Below are 22,621 nucleotides of genomic sequence, written 5' to 3' on the forward strand. Positions count from 1 at the left end.
GTTAATTAAAATCGATGTTACTAAAAGGGACGGTAATTGGCGGTTGTTTTTTTTTTTTTTAATTGAAAGTACAGACTCGGAACTTTCATTTTTTTATAGTAAGAGGGCCAAGCAAGGCAAAGCACATAAAGTTTTTTTCCATCAAAAAATGAAAAGTTGATATTTTTTAGTATAATTTTTGAAAAATTATAAAAATTAGCTTACTTTGCCAATTTCAATAATTTTTTTTTTATAAACTTGTTTGTACTATGCTATATTTTCACTAAAAAATAAAAGAAAAGCCATAGCTATACACTTACACACAAAAAAATCTTTATTTGGACAATAATTTTAATCTGATTTTATTGAATAACTTTCCGTCGACTTTTGTTAGTTTTTTTAACTATAAAATTTCACTTTTTATAAAAAACCTTGTTGAATTTTTCTTATCCAAATATTTCTTTACAAAACAAAATCATTAAAGTTTTGAAATTTTCAAAGTGGAAAAATCCTATTTTTTCCGCCGAAATGCCACTGTGCGCCGTGCGACTTCTGGCTGTTCACCAAGCTCAAAAGACCGCTCCGGGGACACCGTTTTTATACGATAGAGGAGATTCAAGCAGCGGAACTGAAGGCCATCCCGGAAAGTGACTACAACCAGTGCTTCGAAGATTGGAAAATCCGTTGGCATAAGTTCATTGCATCGGGAGGGGATTATTTTGAAGGGGATTAAATTGATTTGGACGAATTTTCAAAATAAATACAATGTCACCTTATTTTTTGAGCACAGAGTATGCTGTAGCAATGTAGATATGAGTATTGTAGATATTTATATGTTCTGCAAAGTTTTAGCACATTATTTTATTCTATAATCAAAGTATTCGCAGCGCACGCGATGTAAGGTGTTTTTAAGTAGCTTTTTGTACACTTTGAGTTACATTATTTTTAGTAACTAACTTTTTGAAAATTTTCGCCGGAGGTGGTGTAGCTGCCCAACGGTGAAAGAATTTTTCAAATCCGTCAAGTGTTTCGGAGCCTATTCAATTCAAACAAACAAAATTTTTCTCTTTATAATATTAAGTATAGATACATTTTTTTTACTTTATAACCGTTTAACTGATGTCATAATTCCATGTACATGCATTGATTTACTTTTTACTTCCCTACATTTTTTCTTTTTATTTCTTTATTTTCCGAATCATTTTACACAAGTACATATGTGCATATGTAGTTGAGATAAAATTTGCGGTTGCAGTGGTCACTTTTATTTATTAAACTGTTTTGCTTACATATCAATAATTATAATTTTTTCATATACATATTAAAGAATTATTCCATTGAGAATTCCCGTCAATACTGATATTTATTTTGAAGAACACCTCACTTTATATAAACATAGTAACATTCCAAATACATGCATAAACTTTGTTTCTTAACTGCTAACTATCACTAGCTAGCAAATTTTCAGCCTGAAAAACAGAAACTAGCAGAAGAGAGCACAAGTTGAGAGAGTAAAGAGCAAAGAGCTGCCAGTTTCTGCTGGTGAAATTTCTACAACGAATTTGCTTTGATTTTGTTTATTTTAATAGTTTCGAACTATATTCGAATACGAACTCTATTGATTAAATTTCAAGTGTTGATTGAAGTGATTGTGAAAAGCCACATTTAAATATTTCCTTGTTAATTTCATTACTTTTTCGTTATTTCGCTCTTTGTGAGAGTAACTTCTCTAGCCAGCAGCTACTAGCAGTTAAGAAACAAACTAATACGTACAGATGTATTTTTATTCATATGTATGTATATGTATGTATGTACATGTTTGGATGTACATATGTGTATTTTATTTTATTTTTTCTTTGTTTTGGTTTTGATATTAAATGTGGTTTGTTGTTTAAGTTACCAATGCACTATCCGGCCATGCATGTTCAAACATGTTCTTTTGTTGATGTCCGTTAAAACTTTATTTACGTTTTTCAATATTTCTCGATGTACTGTCTTTAGGCGAATCAAGGTGTGATATTAAAATATGAACGCGTATTATAAATTATGCCCTGCATAAATACATATGTATACATAAGTATAAGTACATGGTAGCAAAAACAAATTATATTCCGGAGATGTCCGATTGACGACGTAACCACTGAACACTTAACACAATACTGAGTGTAATAACAAAGTGGTTATGCTTATATGTATGTATTTATTTATGTACCTAATGCCTTCCAAAGGAATTATTTGGACATGTGTAGACAATATTGTCAAGCGCACATTATCTCCACAACAACAAACAGTAACAGTAAGAATGATTCTTAAGATGAAGTTAAAGGGACAAAAAATACATAAAATTCAATTAAGTACATACATAAGTATGTACATATGTACATAATTTGATGAAAATATTAACGGAAGTACGAAGTCAATTAAACATTTTTGTTTATGTACATTATTAAAGAGCGTTGAGAACTTTATTACTAATTGTCCAAAGTAATTGTAAAATTAATAAGAACTTTTTGTTCATAAGCGCATACTGCATACTGTTGCGTATTCACTCTACGTGTAGTGGTATGCCTCCACAAACAAACAGTGAGTGTCATGTTTCATAAACGATTTGTTATGACCTATTTGGTGTAAAGAAAATTTGATGAGCAAACATATTTCGCCTCGCATTTATGATTTTAACACATCTTGAGTTCTTTTGAATGTACATACATAAGTATTTAAGTATATATGTATGTACCATATATGCGGACATAAGTGAATATTTACGAGAAATCCTTGTACTGACCTTCATATACCTACATATTTACATAGATGTTTATGTGCATATGTATATATAACTAGCAGGGACCGCTTCGTGAGAAACCAAAAGCGCGAGTGTGTAATTGTATTTTTAATTTATTGTACACACATCTATGTACATACATTGCACGTTTCGGCGAAATTTCGTGCTCAAAAAGTATTTTGTTTTCGTTTTCAATTCTGCTAGTTGGTGCGGATTTTGTTTGGTTTTCTATTTTTGGATATTATAGATAGTGCATATTAGAATGGAATTTAGTTTCACCTGCACTTATTTCGATTGTGATCTTGGTTTTGTGCACATTAAAAATGATTAAAAGTAAAGAATTAACTCCTGCTGAGAAAAAAATTGTTTTACCACTTCACAATGAAAGTAAATCCACAAAATATATTAGTGATATGTTTAGTCGATATCGCCAAACTATAGAAAGTGCGGTAAAAAAGTGCAAAGAAGGTGGTTTTGACGACCAAATTTACTGACAGTAAGGTAAACGCGTAAAATATTACAGGAAAATCGTGAAAATCCATATTTAGAGCAGCGTTTCGCACCAAAGTGTGCAGAGCGCTTAGAAATAACAATATACACAGCCGTGCTGCAGAAAAAAATCACTTATATCGGTTATAAATAAAGAAAAGAGATTATCGTTCGCTAATACCTATAAAATTAAAGGTTTTGACTTTTTGGAAAACTGTAATATTTAGTGACGAACGCAAATATAAAATTTTTAGAAAGGATCGTCGTCGTTTGGTCTGGCGGAAACCAACTGAATAATTAAATATCAAAAACGTCAAAGCAACTTTTAAACACGCCATGCTTCCGTGTCAGCTCAGGGAGTCGGGAATCTGCTTTATTTATCTATTCTCAAGGAAAATTTATATTCCAGTGCTGAAAAAAATGGCATGTCAAAAAATGAGTTTTTATTTCAACACGACAATGACCCAAAACATAAATCCCTGACATTAATCCAATTGAAAATCTTTGGACCCATTACCAAGCTTCATCAAAAGTGTGCTCAAAACGGGTTTAAAAGAGGAATAGGACAATATACGCCCCAAATTTTGCTGAAAGTTGACATAATCAATGCCAAGACGTTTGACAGCTGTCTGTAAAAATAATGGATTTCATACGAAGTACATACTAAATAATTTTTACTTACGTTCCCATATGACTACTACTCAAAAGCAAAATACTTTTGTGAGCTAAGAAGTCTGATTATTTTTGGGTTTTGTTAGGTTTATAAGGAAAAATTATATATTTTTCAAGTTTATGAGTTATTGAAGTATAAACTATTTATTTTATTAACCCAATTGAAAAGTATATTGAAAATTATTTAAAAGTACAGAAACACGAAGTTTCAATTTGTGATTAACTGCATATATGCTGTGTATGATAGTTTTTTAATCTTTAAAAACAATAATTAAATTTTTAATTCTAATTTTGTGATTCAAAATTCAAGATTTAAAATTTTTAATTCTGATTTCGGGATTAAATCTTTTTAAATTTGGGATTAATCCTAACATCATAAAATAAAAAATTAGGTACTTGGATTAAAAATTAAAAAAAATGTTATTTACAAAATAGAGTAACAAATAAAAAACTCATTTTTCAAATTAAGGGCTGAAAGATGATATAAGATAGATAAGAAAAGATGCGAATATTTCTAACTAAAACACCAAGATTAAATCAGTTAAATATAAATAAGCTAAGAGCTAAACTCAATATGATTGTCCACAATTTATTAAAAATAAGCTTTGTTCAAAATTGAATATGCTCATTGCTTCAAAAAGGCGGAATGTATTAATATACTTATATTTAGACATTTTTATATTCTTTACAAATGTTAAATAAGATAAGAAATATTCTAAAAGAATCTAAAGAATCTTATTTATTTTAATGTTTGATCATACAAATCAAACATTTGGTCCTTCGAGCCGGATAAGTAGCTCGAGCCAAAATTGTAAGACCTGTATGAATAAAATATAGGCAATATATGTAAAAATCCTATTATATACATATGTATGTATATAGGCAATATAAAAGCCCTGTTACTTACACAGGCAAATGAATAAGGAAATTGTCCATATTCCCGCATATTTATATGATCACATAAGCCCTTGTAGTACGAAACTAAACGCTGTGTAAATACTGTTTAAAAAAATATTCAGCGGCTGTGAATCGAGGCACGGCAAGGTCAACCAGGCGTCCAAAACAATTACCTCCAACGACTTTTTTTTTAAGAATAAAAACAGTTTATTTAAAAAAAAAATAGTTAAAAATATCGAACACTGCGGTCATGTTACAAAAGAAAGGCGATCTACGCGTAGAAGATAAAACATTTGAGAAGAAACTGCGTTAAGATATTAGATTTGAAAAAATAAGTCTGGATTATAAAGAGAGAAGAGACGAAGATTATAGAAAGCAAATCGAGAAGCTCAAAATGGAACTCGCATCGAAAGAGATTGAGATAAGAGCAAGGGCAATAAGCCCAACTGATAAAATGATAGACCTCATAGAGCAGACAATTGAAAAAAGAGCAGAAAAAATTCGATTTTTCATTGCAGTGGCAAAAATAAATCTAAATAATAGAGACGAAACTGAAATTGAAAGATACGAAGAACGTCTGAAGCACTATTGGAGCTACATGGAGAAAAATATCGACGAATTGACAATGAAATACAAGTCGTGTAATAATTTCGAAATAGATGATCTATCTTTTGAAGTCACCGACACTTTGCGAGTATTAAAAAAACAAAAAAAAACAGTTGAGAAATTGGAATTAACAAAAATAGAATTACAAAAATTCTCAGGCGAATTCCGAGAATGGCAACCATTTAAAGAGCTCTTCGAGGAGTATGTCGATAATAATAAGGACATTAGTGACTCCAAAAGGATGAGCTATTTAAAATCTTGTCTTCAAGGAGATACTAGACTAATGGTTAGTCAGCTGATAACGGGATCAGGTACAAATTACAACACTGCTTGGGAATTACTGGCACGCAGATATGATAACGCGTGCAAACAGTTTAACGATAATTTTGAGAATTATTACGTTGACGACATATCGAAGGAAGGTAAACTACGTGTAGAAGATATACGTTTCGAAAACCACATATTAGAAGATATACTTTTTGAAAAGCATTGCGTTGAAGACATATTGAAAGAACGCAAGCTGCGCGTAGAAGATATACGTTTTGAGAAGCATTGCGTTGAAGACACAACGGAAGAGCACGACCCAATGGTAGCTGATAATAAGTCAACAACTAAATGCGATCAAAAACCATGCATCCTGGCAGAAAAGAAAAAAACTAAAGAGGAGGTTAAAGCAAACACCTCCCTAATGAACGAAAATAAAATCAATGTAGAAGCAGCTAAATTTTTGGATAATGACTTTAAACAAGGGATTTTATCATCTACGGGAAGAGATGACTTTGAGAGACGTTTTATTCCCGGGAGAGTCATCTCTTCGGAGGAAGTAGGGAGGATGGTTGTCTTGTTACAGATGCAACAATGGATCTTGACCCGCCTGATGAAGCGCCAAATGAAGACATGACAATTAATGACAGCGGAGGATGTAGTATTGAATCCAAAGGCCAAGAAGAAGAAACGGATGGGATGTCTACCAATAAAACACATACAACAATTACCGAAAAACGAAAGCAGTGCAGAGGATAATACTAAAGCGCAAAAAAAGAAACGTCACATCAAAGGTATAGCGGGAGAATGTTCAAAATTGAACATGTTCATTGCTTCAAAAAGGCGGAATGTATTAATATACTTATATGTATTTAGATATTTTTATATTCTTTACAAATGTTAAATAAGATAAGAAATATTCTAGCTATTGTAATAAGTTATACAGTCCACATAAATTAGATAAGGCAGAGGCAATACAAAACATACATAAATAAACACATAAAAATATATGCATTTATATGCAACTTATGTACATACATATATGAGGCACGTATGCACTAATATGTAATAGGCATGCAGGGTTCTCATTTACTACTCCGTAGCAGCAAAATTTCTAAAATTATTGCTATGCTATCGCTACCGCTCTCACTTTGTCGGGAGCCGCAGCATAGCCTTAGCATAACAATGTAAAGTATGTGCTCTACTCTGCTCCGAGTTTTGTTAGGTAAAAAACTATAGCTGGAGCGGGAGCAAAAAATTAAATTCTGCGCTATGCTCTGGCGTAGCGGTAGCAAAAAATTGGGAGCGGTAGCACAGCGGAGCAAATGAAAATTTTCATGTGCTACAGCTCCCGAATGTGTTTGTTGTTTTTTTTTTCTTTTTTGCTATTTTCTGGCATTTACAAGTATGGTACAAGTTGGTATATAAAAGAAAGTCGTTTATAACTCAAGAACGGCTGAACCGATTTGGCTTAAAATTGGTGGGGAGGTAGTTTAGAAGCAGGGTAAGGACATAGGATACATTTTATCTCTTTGTGCTAAAATTCAATACAGCTCATAAATACAAAAATTATATTTCAAATCATAAGCATTTGTTCAAAATTTATGTAAGAATCATTTGAAAATTTTAGTAATTCAAAAATAGAAAGAAATAAGTAAAAATTTTCATTTCCAAACATGCTTAGTATATGGGTTATACTGATTTTGCTTCTTAACCAGGTAGTTAAGCATGCTTAGTATATGGGTTATACTGATTTTGCTTCTTAACCAGGTAGTTTTTTTTTTTAAGACGAGCCCGTCCGATATATTTAATATCACAACAAAAAATGGCATTGGAATTTTCATCGTCAAGGCACTGCGGATACTTTGCTAGATTATTGGTCAAGGACGCAATTCATTCATAACAAACCAAACGCGATATCTAACGTAAAGATAAAGCGGAATAATTGGAGTGTTCATAAAAAGGTTTATTATAATTTTAGATATACAGAAATCTTTTCGATTCTTTGCAGTATACATTGAAGTATGTATATGTATATGCGTACAATTTTAAACTGATTCTTCCTAAAAAATTATAAAATTACTAAATATTGGGAATGGTAGAATAGAACTGCAAATACACAATGCAATGGATTAACACATTCGCGTAAATTGCGGGAATTCCCGTCATTCATGTTTCCTTCAATAAAACAATTGCGGGAATTCCCGCGCTATATTCCCGCAATTTCTTCCGCACATATAAAAATGCCAGAAAATACCTCTGATCTGTAGGAATTTAAAGATAAAAATCAGGATTGTAGTGTATTTTCTATGGAAAATTTTTACATGCCTCGGTCCAGTTCTTAATGTAAATATTTAGGGCTAAAATTTTCAGTTAATTTTTTTTTTGGGGTATTTCCAAGGAAATTTCGTGACGGGACTGAAAAAAATTAATAGTTCAAAAAAAAAAAAAAACACTCTAATGTATATAAAAAGGGGGATAGTATATGTACATAGTTAAAATTAATTTCGAAAATTCATAGTAATTGAGTATTGTAATACATTTGGAATAGATGATGTTTTTGGTAATATAAAATTGGTAAATATTTTACATAATAAAAAAAAATTTATAATTTATTCAATTATTATCTAATTCACTTTATTAATATATTTCTTAAAATATTTGATTTTAGATTTATAAAGGCACTTGACGCAACAAGTGCCAAAATGATTTGCATAACATTGTTTTGTTTGAATTATTCAATTAATTCAAATATTATGCCAGAAAATAGCAAAAAAGAAAAAAAAACAACAAACACATTCGGGAGCTGTAGCACATGAAAATTTTCATTTGCTCCGCTGTGCTACCGCTCCCAATTTTTGCTACCGCTACGCCAGAGCATAGCGCAGAATTTAATTTTTGCTCCCGCTCCAGCTATAGTTTTTACCTAACAAAACTCGGAGCAGAGTAGAGCACATACTTTACATTGTTATGCTAAGGCTATGCTGCGGCTCCCGACAAAGTGAGAGCGGTAGCAAGAGTAAAATGAAATGCTACGAGAGTAGCGTAGTTTTTCAAACGCTGTAGGCATGTACTCAAGAAATATAATAAACATATTTACTTAGGTTTGGGCAATTGATTACAAATGCACATGTGCATTTGAAAACAACCCAAACCATGCAACATAAATTATATGACAACACACACACACACATGTATTGCATTGTATAGTTGAAAATAACACCATGTGGTGTGCGGTACATACACATATGCATATTTAATTAGATAACTAAGAACTCAAAAATAGTATATAAGGTTTACTAATTTAAAAATAAAATTAGAATGAAAGATTTCTCACTTGAATAAGGTCTTTATTTTCCCCCCACCAGTGGTAAGGAACTAAAGAATCTTATTTATTTTAATCTTTGATCATACAAATCAAATAGTTTGATCTACAAGTCAAACAGCTTTCTTTGTGAAAAAATAACCAAAAAAGTAAAATTCGAAGTAATCAAACGGGAAAAAATTTAAATTCCAAAATTATTTTTTTTTTAGTTTTTAGTTATAAGCTTGAGTTTTAAAACAATATTTTTGTTTAGTTTTTAATTTTTGAGAATATAATATAAATGTTTTTTTATCGGTTTTTTAAGTTAACTTACTTTTACTTTTTCTTTTCGATATTTGTCTTCAAAATGGCTTTTTGTTCATTTTTAAATCCGTTATTTGAGATTACATTAAAATTTAAAAACACATTTTTAATCCGATTTTGGGATTTTTTTTCATACATACATATACATACATATGTATGTTCACAAATGAACATGCGCGTTGGTACCAAAGGTCCCCAACACACATACACTTATATGAGTCACGTATGCATTTACTTACATACATACATATGTATATGCAGTACGCGTGCAGTCAACAAATCAAATATACAACAACACAAACATATTTACTTATGGTAAGATGTATACATATTATCAGCCATTGACCCAAGATAGTATACTACATTTAGGCAATTGATTACAAATGCACATGTGTACTTGAAAACTACCCCATACCATGCAGCATAAACAATATTCTATATACACACAAACATACACATATATTTAGTTATTTAATACCTGGGAGAGACCATATGTGTGTCACCAAATACTAGCAAAATACAAGGTATGTCGTAAAAGAAACAGGGCTGTTAAAAAAAAACAACAAAAAATTAATATTTTTTTATTCAAAGTAGTTTTCAAATGAGTGTTTAAGGTCATTTTTCGGAATGCTCTTGAGAATATCGGTCGTCGCCTTTTGGATAGCTGAAATGTCCTGAAACCAGTTTCCTTTCATGGGCAAATGAAGTTTTCCAAATAGGTAAAAATCACAGGGTGCCAGATCAGGTGAGTAGGGTGAGTGATTAATGATTAAAATGGAGTTTTTTGTCAAAAAATCACAAGCGTCGACCGATGACACGGCGCATTATCGTGCAACAGGCGCCAGGACCCTGCCTCACGGTGTTGTGGTCGAGTACGACGAATGCGTGACAAAAGACGCTTCATAACACCAAGGTAAAACACAGCATTAATCGTTTGGTCAGTTGGGACGAACTCTCGGTGTACAATACCCTCGGAATCGTAAAAACAAATCAGCATTGTCTTTATTTTTGACTTTTGAAGACGACTTTTTTTCGGTTTCTTTTGATCGTCACAGAGGTCCTCACGACCTTCTTGGAATCGCTTAAACCACTCATGCACATTACTACGGGATAGGCACTGATCACCATAAACTTTTCTCATCATTTGAAATTTTTCAGTAAACGTTTTGCCCAAGTTTAAAACAAAATTTAATATTTGCTCTTTGCATTTTACGACCGATGACCAAAAGCTGATGTCACTTTTTGATCGATAGCATCGATTGTAGTTATCCAATTGTCTTAAAATTTTTACGAAATGTCAACAAGAGATCAAACTTTTTATTTCATATACCCATCAATAGGTGGCGCCACCAGAAACAGTTATATTTAAAAAGTTCTGTTTCTTTTGCGACAGACCTTGTACCATATGAGCAATGTAGTACTTTGCTGGTAGCAATACTATTGCTCATGTCATTGTGGTATTTCAATAAACACAGCCATAAGATAGTTTGCAAAATTGTATATAAAGGCTTGAAATATAAAAATAAAATCAGAATGAAATAATTCTTACAAATGGCTTGTTATTCAATTTTAGTCCTCCAACCCATCATTTGGTCTTACAAACCAAACAAATTAAAATAAATTTGGGATTTTTTTTTTATTTTTCAATCCGGCATTTGGAATTTAAAATTTAAAAGTTATTTTAATTAAGATTTTAATTTTATATATCCGGTTTTTGGGATTAAAAATTATTTTTAATTAAATGTTTTAAAAGAATACAAAATAAAAAAAAAGTATTAAAATTTTAAATAAATTATTTTATTAATGCATTATTTGCAAGAATTCATATATACATAAATATGTACATACAAATATTTACCTACATACAAGTAAATACATACATATATACATAACGAAATAAATCATTGAATTTACAACTACCAAAAATATTATGGTTCATAAGTCATCTAATCAAGTTTGGATCGGTAAGTAACATGGTAATACTGTCATTATTAATGCAATACCTAGCAGCAGGGTTGCTCCATATCCTCCTGATCAATGCTGGCATTGAGTCTAAACCGGGCCCGGAAAAATTTTTTTGCTGCGTTTACGCAAAAAGGCTCCACCATAATTCCATTTCGATTAGATGCAATTCATGCAATGGTTGAAGCCTTAAGACTCTTAGGGAGTGGTCCTATGCTGCAGAAACGAAAAACCCTCCGACTTTATTCCTGTGCACAACCGTACCTACATAAACTTTAACAAAGCTAACTGGGCCGTCTTTACGGAATTCACCGAGAACACCATCAACTCTCTACCCATTCCTACGGACGTATTCGTTGGCGAACGTCAATTCCGCACGGTTATCGCTGCTGCTGCTCACTTCATGAACTACGACCCAACTTCTCAGCTAATGCAGCGGTCTTAGCAAACTAAAGCGACTCCTTACGCCAGGTCGATCCCTGTGATCCCAGGATTAGGGATTTCAATTTGAAGATTCCACAACTGGTAAATCAACATAAGCGGACGATTTGGGTAGAGCACCTGAAGTCATGGAATCTCTCCACCGTAGTGAATAAGTTTGGAATACTGTCAAATCCCTGTCTAATTCGGGGAGACATGGCGATAATCATGTGGAAATCCAAGTCATGCCTTTTCGGACCCGAAGATACCACCCCTGAAACCTTTCCCCTGAAGCCTTTCCCCAGTAGTGAAAACATTTGAGGCCTTGCTATTCCCGACCTTCACACACCACCTGAGCCCAGCCGAACAACAGCACAGATTTCGTAAAGTGTACAGAACCACCACAACACTTAGCGTCATAAACGCCCAGATAGCTCGTGATCTCAACCAGAAATCGCCCTGTGAGGGAACTGTCCTAGTAGCGTCGGATTTATCGAAGACCTTCGACACAGTCAATCGTTCCGTTTTCCTGCTACTGTTTAATCAATATATTTGGAAACTCTCTCAACCACCAGAAGAAGTCTCCAAAACGTTGGGCAATTGAATTGATGGCTAGTGTTCAAAAGAACTTCCCCGCTTCTTCACTGCTAGGAACCTAAAACACTCCCTTGCTAAATTCATGGTTACCCTATTCACGAACTGGATGAAGGAGTACAGACTGGAACTCAACATTTGGGAAGGTACAAACATGCCAAAATACCTCACTCTGGACAACTTAGGGATGTCTGCCATCGAGCACTTACACAGTGAGGCCCGCATAATACCTGTAGAGGAGCTCCTCTCTAAGGAGTTCCTGCTCGGGTGTTTTCGCAGAAACCATCGTTGCAACCACCTGCTTGAAGAGGAACCGCCTCCGATGATTATCTGGAGAACATTCCTCCAACACATCGTCGATATGCAACCATACACCGTCCAAGTTTCGGACGCGGCTAATTTTCGACAGGCATCGAACGCCATTCACAGTGGAACTATTAACACCATCACTGACTCTTTCTCAGTGAATGGCATTTTTGGAGTCCAAACACCACCAGTCGCAGAACAAGAGCTCAAGGTGTGCGTGAAACAAGAGTGACCCTAAGGCAGTTTCGTTCTGGATAATGTAGTAGGTTAAACTCCTACCTATTCAGAATAGACCCCGATATACTCAACTTATGTCTTGCATTCAAAGAGTCCCGGCATTATACTAATCACTTTTTTGCATGCCCCACCAGCCCAATTCACTTAACTTCTTTCTGCCTTTGATCCAAACCCATCGACACTGCCTACTCTACTACTCCCTTCAAGTCACCTCGATGAAAGCTAGGTAATCGCTACCACAACATCACTAAATTTTCAAAGTGAACTAAGTAAGCATAACATCAGTGGCATAGCTACAACTTCGGGCGCCCGGGGCCAAGGATGTTCTGCCGCCCCCCTTTATCTACCTACCTACAAGTTTAATTATCGATTAAATTATTATCGATATTAAGTATATAAAATTTAGGAACTAGAAGCCACGCATATTCTGAAGTTCCAAAATTCTCACAATACAGTTTTTGAGGAAATTGATAGTAAATTTACAAGACATCTTATTAAAAGCCATAGAAAAAACCCATTTTCGCCCTATATCTTGTACACTTTTGACACAATTTGCAGGAATTTTTGCCCGAATTTGAGTTTTTAAATACGATTTTGCCGCCCCCCAAGACGTTGCGCCCGGGGCAACGGCCTCTTCCCCCCCCTAGCTACGCCACTGCATAACATAGCAGTACATACATATGTACATACTATGTTTTAATTCCCCAAAGGCTGGAAAAGAACAAAAATTAAAACCAAACCCAGTTTAACTTCAAGCATAAGTTGTTCAGATGGAAGTATGAATAAACAAGTAAGGAAGGGTTAAGTTCGGGTGCAACCGAACATTTTATACTCTTGCAACTTGCAAGAATCAAAGCCAGGGAAATACCTTAAGATGAAAAACGTCATTCAGAGACTAGAATCTAAAAATACACTAGCAGACCCGACCGACGTTGTCCTGTACACACGTCGTTAATTCGAAAATTTCAAAAATTTTTTAATAAGCTGTAACAATCTGAACCGTTTTGATGAAAATTATTATTAAAAAGTTATTTTAATATATGTATACATGTACACTTATCAAAATTTGACCAATCGGTAGCGTGTGAGTATATACTGTATGTCTAAGTAGGCATATACTCTATGAGCGAAGAGAAATGTAGAGCTGTGTTAACTAAAAAGATGCATCTATTGCCACACTTCACGGATGAAATTCGTAGATTGCATAATAGTAGCCACTGTCTATGATTAAAGACACGGATAATAGCAGTATCGTAAATAAAAACTTTAACTTAATTTAGGTAAGGGTAAAAATCTTACACTTAATCGGCGATTATAGACCCATTGCGCGTTATGAGTACGTCGACCAATATTTGTTGCTCTTTTACGAAGGCGTGGCATTTTTCTGTAGAAAAAAAAAATACTCTTATACAATATGCAACGAATATGAATATTGAAAATGAAATTTTAACTAATTAAAGAAAACGACTTATTGTAACAAATTTTAGATAAATAACCTGCAACATTCAATAATAAAAGCTAGGGAAGTCCTTTAAAGTGTAAAACCAATCATATAGATCTCTTATTTTCATTGGGATTATTCACATATTGGCCGATATACTTGTATGCGGTACAAAGTCTACCCAAAGTTCGAAAATTTTTATATTAGGTACATACATGGGAGCTAATACTTCATGGTCCGATTCAACTCATTTTTGACATACAGACATACCTATATAAGAGAAGGATTATCTTTTAATTTCAGTTATATATATCACACATTGACCGACATTTTCGATCAAAAGTCAACTATAGGTACCGGGGTCTAAATATTCGATACTTAGGGGCTTGAACAGGTTTTATTGGATTTCAACAATTTTTTGTCATAAAGTGGCACACACTAAATACAATATGCGTTCAAAGTTTTATCCCGTTATATTGATTCCTTCTAGATTTGTATATTGGAAACTGAACGAATCAAATGGAATTTAAAATTGTGCTATATGGGAAGTAGGCGTGGTTGTAGTCTGATTCCGCCCATTTTCACACTGTGACATAAAAATGTAAAGAAATGCCACCCACTAAATTTTGTCGAAATCGATCGGTCGAGACCCTAGATATGGGATTTCACCAAAAAGCGGCCGGTGCCACGCCCATCGTTCAATTTTCACACCGGCTTCCGGAAAACTCTCTCATACCATCTCGGAGGTAAAATTTAATGTCTCTGGCGTATATAGTTATTGATTTATCGCGCTTTTAGTAGGTTTTAACAGAACCGTTATATGGGGAGTGAGCGGGGTTATAATCCGATTTTATCAATTTTCACACTGCCGGTAGGAGTTTATAAGATTTATACCCTTGCTACTGCGATCCTCTATACCAAATTACAGTTTATATTTTAATTTAGTGCTTAGTTATGGCACTTTATGTGTTTTCGGTTAATGGCGATTTGTGGGCGTGAGAGCGGTTGTTTTAAATTTTTTTTCTAAGGAACCCACATACCAGACAGTAACCGGATTTCATATTTTCATCCGGATCATATATATATACATATATATAACCGTATAACTATCTCGCTTAGTTTTAGGTGATATCTATTTTTTTTAGTTAGTTAGTTTTAGGTGATACATACAACCGTTAGGTGAACATAACCATAATACTCTGTAGCAACTGGTTGAAAGAGTAAAAAATGTGTGATTGATTTTAGTGAAAACGAGAGAACCGATTTTACTAATAACAATGTATCTTTGTGCTTAAAATGGATAAAATTGGATGAAAACTTTCTCTAACCCTCGTATAACTAATATCATGATTTTCGAACATCCGGCTGACTTTACTCTAAATGTATTGGTGATGGTAACATAAGTGTACCTTAACTCAGGGAGCACATTATTTGTATGTGTATTACAAAATTTGATAAAATTAGGTCAATACATCCCTTAGGTCCCCTACACCTAATATAAAAGTATAGTCAAAAGATATATTTTCGAGCTGCACTGAGATGTGTCCTTTATTAATACTCTTAAGACGAACTTGTTACATGGATCTTACATTTATACTAACTAGTATGTGTACTTATTACTAGTTGCTAGTTTGTTTACATTCAATATATTGTTTGTTCAAGTCTGTTTACATAAAATATAGTGTTTGCTTAGATAGTATTTCCTTTGTTCTAATATAAGGTTGTTTTGATATTTTTTGTTTACTAAAATTCAAGGTTGTTTTGATATTTGTTTGTTTAGGATATTTTGATAAGATAATATTATAAGAAATACGTTCCTAACTCTCCCCTCAAAATGAAAAGCCCTCATTTCAAAACATCTAGGCTTGATTATTATTTATTTTGTTTAATTATTTTTTATGCTTATAATTATATTTTTTAATTATCGTTTATTTATTTAATTATTTTGTTTTCGCTGATATTATCATTATTAATTAATTTTTACATTATTTTTCATGTTTTCTTTTCTCTTATGATTTTTACGCATTTTTGATATAAAGGCATATTGCCAGCAGATAAGGATGATCCCTGAGTTTCATTAATATACCTTACATAATGACCGATATACATATATATTATATCGTATCAACCAGAACTTAGCCACTCTATTAAGCGGACATCTCCATTAACCATACAAATTATTGATGTTTATTAAGTACAATCTATTAAGGGGGTATTCTGGTATAGAAGCATGAATTTCAGGTAATTTTTAAAGTGTCGTAAAAAAAGGCAATTAATATTTTTACTATATGTGGAGATCTGGCAGCGCCTGGAGATTCGGAGAGGAATAGAAATGGCGCGGTTGGAGAGGTCTGTTTTGGTTCGGTTAAGTAAAAGGTGCTACGAAACTGAAGTCTGATGAAATAAAGTCTAAATCAAAATAAATACTGTATTTGTCTTATTACTGGTGGTAAAGGTGAGTTGTTACACTATCCATTTTTTTATTAGTTATTTGTTAATTTTAGAAGAGTACAGAGAAAAATTAAAAACTAAAAAAAATTAAACATTTCAAAAATTATGAGCTGACGAAGTGGGGGGTCTCTAAAAATTTCCACGTCACCATACCCATGATTTCAACCCTCCTAGTTATCTGAAACCAAAAAACAAAAAAAGACTATTAATCTAGAATAATGTCGGAATGGCCGGAACTACGGAAAGGTGGGAAAAAATTGTTTCACAAAATGGCGACTGCCTGAAAAAAGAGTTTTTTTGGACCACTTTTTCTGACTATTTCGAATTTTTTAAAAATAATAAAAATAAAAATTTGGGGATGGGGCTAGTTCCAACCATAGACAAGCCTATAAAGAAGACTCTATAAAAATTTCAAGTAAATCGGTTCCGTAGAACCTGAGAAATCGTGGGTATCGTTCCGAAAGTCAGTTTTGAGCAAAACGCGTTTAAAGTTTAGGAGACAATTCTAGTGAACATGGATACCACGTCACAAAATCGGCTGTATCTCCGGAAATAAGTCGAATTTTGAAAAATCCTTCCAAGGTCATATTTTTGAAAGTCTAAACTTTCAAGATATGCAAATAAAAATCGATTTTTTCAAAATCCTAGACAAGAATACCCTCTTAAGCGGACAACTCTATTAACAGAATTGGACAGAAAGGCTGACAACCAGGCACTGAGAAAGCAATCTTAAATTAGTTAGATCTAGAATGATTGTAATAACTTTTGGCATCACACGTAATATACTTGAGAACATGGTATTACGTAGTCTCATAAAGATAGCTGACACACTAGCCGACACATCCGACTAACTGCCTGTTAGAGTACGAAAATCATAGCAAGAAGTGTAAATTCTTATATTAGCTATATGGGGAATATTTGCCCGATTTTATCCAATTTAGACACAAAGATAAACTGTTAATAGGAAAAAACGTTCTCTGAGGGGAAGTATTTGTTTATTTTTATTTTATTTTTCTAACTCGGCGACGAATTCGACAGAAAAATGAAGAAATTAGATATTGACTCTGGGAAAGCGGTTGTTAACGTGTAAACGTATATGCGATGTGGAAGGTATGATGTGTATGATGATGTGGTACATGATGACGAGGTGGTGTATATGATGTGTGTGGTGTAGCAGTGTTATACTGTTATATTGTGAGGGGGGTCAAAAGCTCATTTAGACACTTCTAACGCCTTTATTCAGTGCTTAATCGCACTTTAAGTGGATTTCGACATAACATAACAATAAAATCTAAGGGACGGTGTGGTACCGGACCTTGTTCCCTTTGTAAAAAATTTTAAAACTACGGATGCCCTTTCCTAATCCGGTTCCTTTTATGAATACGAGTATGTATATTAATTAGCAGCATCCATTCAATGGAACATCAACATTAACCGTTATAGAAGTTTCTTAATTCTAGTATGGTTATCGTTTAGTTTCATCCATTTTCACATTGTCTGAGGAAGTGCCGAAAACATTTGTTCTGAATAAATAGCATAGGTATTTTATCTTAGTCTTTATTCCAATACCATCTACGAATGGGCAAATAGAGGCACCATAGTCATCAGTTCTCGAAAACTTTCTTCAAGAGGTATAAGTGTTTCTTCCCTCATTCAGAGGCTCACACCTTCAACCTGTTGACAAGGTGAAATATCTAGGGTTTACCCTTGATAGCAAGCTTTCATGGAGGCCAAATAATTAGGAGAGTAAGGAATGCATCGGATCACTGCATCGCGAAGGCTATTCATAGCGGCTTTTTCTCTGCTTCCGTATACCGGCGAAGGATATGTGGAAGGGAAGGAGGAGTCGCAGGAGAATAAGCTTTTTCATGGATTTTCTGTAAAGTTTTCTCAGTCAATCATCGCTTAGGTTACCGGACCAATGCAGAGTTTTTCAGGCAAAAGTGCCTACTTTTAAGATATCAGTGGACTTTTTGCTACAAAGTGGAGACTGGTCGACGACCCTGTGCGTCTGTAAGTTCTAGAAGGGAACACAGGACATTTTCTAAGCTACTTGCCCTTAGCAAACTTATCCACAATCGTGGGGCTCTTACTGGACATTGTTATGGGCATTCATGCGGTAAGGCTAAAATCGTTTCGGACGCTAGTTGTCAAAGTTGTATTAAGGAGGGTGAGATCGAAACATTCAGGCATTTTCTCTCTAGTGTATTACATTGACGTTTTAGCTACCACTGTTCGACCGCCGTTCTAAGCTGCCCAAGAGAGATCCCTGTTAAAATCGACATCTTAACCTAACCTAAGTGCTTTTAAGAACAATAACCTGATAGCCATTAAAGATTTCCCCAAAAGAACGCAAACGTTCCTATACAAGGATTTCAAAGGATTCAATTCAATTTATACTTCTAAAAATGTACCCCATTATTTTGCCCATAACAATATTAGTTTATTTCGTAAAACGATTTGCACGATTACCGCTTTATACTGTGGGTCGTTATACAGGTAATAACATTTTTGATTTGAAGGATCAAACGGTCAAACTTAAAACAGATTCTTTAGATTCTTACCACTGGTGGGGGAAAAATAAAGATCGTTTAAGAGTAAACAAATCTTTATATACTATTTTTCAAAATATCTTAAATAACTAAATATATATGTATGTGTGTATGTTTATATGTACATATGTATGTTGCCTATTGTTTTAACATAACATTAACATTTTGTGTGACCTTGGGTTTGTTTTCATATGCGTACATTTACAAATAGTTGGTTATCATATGCAAAGATCTTATCCTTTGTAATTATGTTTGTGCACTGCATTTTATGTTTATATATGTATGTATGTATGTTCAATATATTTGAACATAGATATTTAATATTAGTGGACTGTATGTTTTTATATATTTAGAATTACATATTTCTTATCTTATCTTGTTCAATATGTAAAATATAAAAAGGTCTAAGTATATTGTTGTAGTCCTCCCTTTGGTAGCAACGAACATGTTCAATTTTGAACAAATATCTTCAGCAGTTTGTTTCATAACTGCTAAATATTACCAGCTAGCAAAATTTCTGTTGGAAATGCGTTTCTTAACCCGAAAAACCAGCAGAAAAGAGCAAAAGAGCACAATTTGAGAGCGTAAAAGTTTGAGAGAGCTGCTAGCTTCTACTAGTGAAATTTCTACTGCCATATATAGAAATAGGTGTTAACGCATATGTGAAGACAATCTAGATTTGAAGAACTTTCTTTGATTTTTTTTACATTCATTGTTTTGAATAGTGATATTTGATAGATCTTTTCTAACTAGTTCCTACTGATTTTCCGTTTCTTTACTTTTTCATTATTTCGCTCTTTCGTCATTATTCTTCTTCCTGATAGCAAGCAGTTACTAGCAGTTAAGACACAAAGCTACTACCACCATTTTTACAATTTTACAGTTGGTTGGAGCTCAGTATTGGCCAAACACAAGCCGTTTCTTCTGAGCCAATATTGAACTTTGGTTCGTAAGTAAAAATTGTTTAGGGGTGTTGCGGAATCAAAGACAGAATTGCTTAGCTGACAGAATTGCAAACCAATTGTGATTACCAATGGTGTCATAGAATCTGATTGGATTTTCGTCTTTTCGAACATACGCAAAACCAATATTCGAACCAGCTGTTTACTAATGTGATAAAACTTGCAAATGAATACATTTGGAGGCAATCATATTAAAGTTTTTAATGAGTTCCGAATTAAAGAACGATTTCAAGAGCTAACATTTATAGATGGGAATTCGAAGTTAGAAGGGAAATAGTGACCAAGCGATATATGAGCGCTAGGGCAGAAAGCGAAAACTTTGACTCGGTTTTTCATTTTTACGATTTTTCTTAATTGGCGGGCAGGATTGAAAAAAACTAAACGTATGGAATTGGAGCAAAGTTTATTATCTTTGGCATTAAATTATCTTCTATTTAAACTAAAAAAATTAGGAAAGTTTGAACATATGTTTAAGTAACATAAAGTAACATTTTTTTGGTCAAAAACCACTTTTTGAAAATTTACAATTTATTTTTTGAAGTTTTCCTAGTTTAACTTGAACATAAGTTATACACAAATATGAATCTCTTAAAATTTTTTGTTTCCGACAGAAATTGTGACTTGCATACTTTCCGCCGTCCGACAAATGCACACACGAGATGCATCGGGCAATCGCTTCCCTAAGGCAGAATATCCAAGAATTCGTATCCAAAAAATTGTCGGGTGATGTTTTAATATATAACTATAAACCCTAGAAATTTCGCTTTAATCAATTATTTCTTTTTCAAAAAAAAACCTCAAGCCTCTAAAGCGGCTCCCCCCTTAAATATCCGCATTTTTGTACAAAACTCAATAATTAAGACATTTCGTACTTTATTCTTATGTTTTCTCCTATAGAAATAAAGATAAATCAATTCGTAACAATAAAATAGCTCGATTTCTTAACTTACATTTCAAATCTGTGTGCGACTATCTTTTGCTTTGTTTCTGACAGCAAAACCGATAAAATTGGTTTCTGTGACACCCAAAACCGATACAAATTCTGTTTCGAATATCAAACCAATAATGTCTGAATTCATGACACCTACTGCTTTCGGATGAAAGACACGTCTTTTGATGACGACCAATGCAAACGCATTAAAGATTACAATTTAAAGGAATGTATTCGTAAAAGTAAAGGCTGACATCACTGCCGTCCAAGAAGTGCGATGGATGGAACAAGGACTAAAACGAGTAGATCCTTATGACATTTACTATAGTGGCCATATAAAGGAGCACAAATTCGATGTGGGATTCGTGGTGGGAGAGAGATTCCGTCGCCGAGTCCTGGCATTCACCCCGGTGGAGGAACATTTAACCACAATCCGAATCAAAGTATTCGTACATTTGCGCCCACGCCTCTCGGAAGAGAAGGACGATGTGACCAAAGATGTTTTCTATGAGCGCAAAGATGTCAAAATCGTGCTTGGCGACTTTACCGCCAGGGTGGACAAAGAAGGTATCTTTGGTACAAGTCAGTAAATCCAGCCTCCATGATGTAACATCCCAAATGGGTTGAGGTGATCGACTTCGACCTGGCCCGAAATATGGTTATATGTAGTACTAGATTCATCAAGCTATCTGGCTGTCTCCGTATGAAAAATCACCAACCAAACCACCTGATGTTGTGATAGACGGAAAACAAGTCTCTAATGTTTTAGACGTGCGTACGCTCCGAGGTCCTAACATTGGCTCGTACTATCTTGTTGCAGTCAAGATACGCACAAGCCTCTGTGCAGCAAAAGACGATCGTCAACAAATACATACAAAGAAGGTTCGACGTCGAGAAGCTACAATCACTATAGACAGCCGAACGATTTTCTGCTCGACTTGCACTACCGCTCTCTGAGAGCACTCACCAGCAACTCGGTGTAAGGGGACTCATGTTCCTAACGTACAGCTCGTTACTGGTACTGTAAACGAAACCATTGCAAGAATATGGTTGGACGAAAGCATGCCCGACGATTGGAATTTAGGTGTGCTCTGTCCAATCCATAATAAGGGAGACCCCACAATTTGCGCCAACTACGGTGGGTAAGCCTCCTCAACATCGCATATATGTATGGCTTTATTGAGCGTATTGTGTGAAAGATTAAAGTTCAACAGAAGGTGGGACCTGATAGGACCTTATCAGTGTGGCTATAGGCCTGGAAAATCAACAACTGACCAAATACCATGCGCCAAATCTTGGAAAAGACCCGTGAAAAGAGGATCGACACAAACCACCTTTCTGTCGATTTCAAAGCTGTTTTTGACGAAAGGCATGAAAAGGAGCCGGCTTTCTGCTGCTATGTCTGAATTTGGTATTCCCGCATAACTATTACGGCCGTGTAAACTGAC

At 34.1% G+C, this 22,621-nt stretch overlaps 1 protein-coding gene across 11 annotated transcripts in view; it reads right to left on the minus strand.

The window, feature by feature from the left end:
* Positions 1-22,621, minus strand: part of LOC120769768 — a 46,768-nt gene that overhangs the window by 15,190 nt on the left and 8,957 nt on the right. For 3 of the 11 annotated variants that reach the window (XM_040096950.1, XM_040096938.1, XM_040096941.1), the window contains exon 2: positions 14,136-14,220. The exons of 3 other annotated variants lie outside the window; for them this stretch is intronic. In XM_040096950.1, coding sequence (XP_039952884.1) covers positions 14,136-14,216 — 81 coding nt within the window. In that variant the 5' untranslated portion in view covers positions 14,217-14,220. Of the gene's footprint in view, positions 1-936; positions 956-1,088; positions 1,108-1,131; positions 1,153-1,297; positions 1,316-1,879; positions 2,092-14,135; positions 14,221-22,621 lie in introns of those variants that run through there. 5 more of the 11 variants (XM_040096942.1, XM_040096949.1, XM_040096948.1 and 2 more) reach the window with 5 other exon arrangements.

The sequence above is a fragment of the Bactrocera tryoni genome, chromosome 2 (assembly GCF_016617805.1).
Source record: "Bactrocera tryoni isolate S06 chromosome 2, CSIRO_BtryS06_freeze2, whole genome shotgun sequence".
NCBI classification, from domain to species: Eukaryota; Metazoa; Arthropoda; class Insecta; order Diptera; family Tephritidae; genus Bactrocera; species Bactrocera tryoni.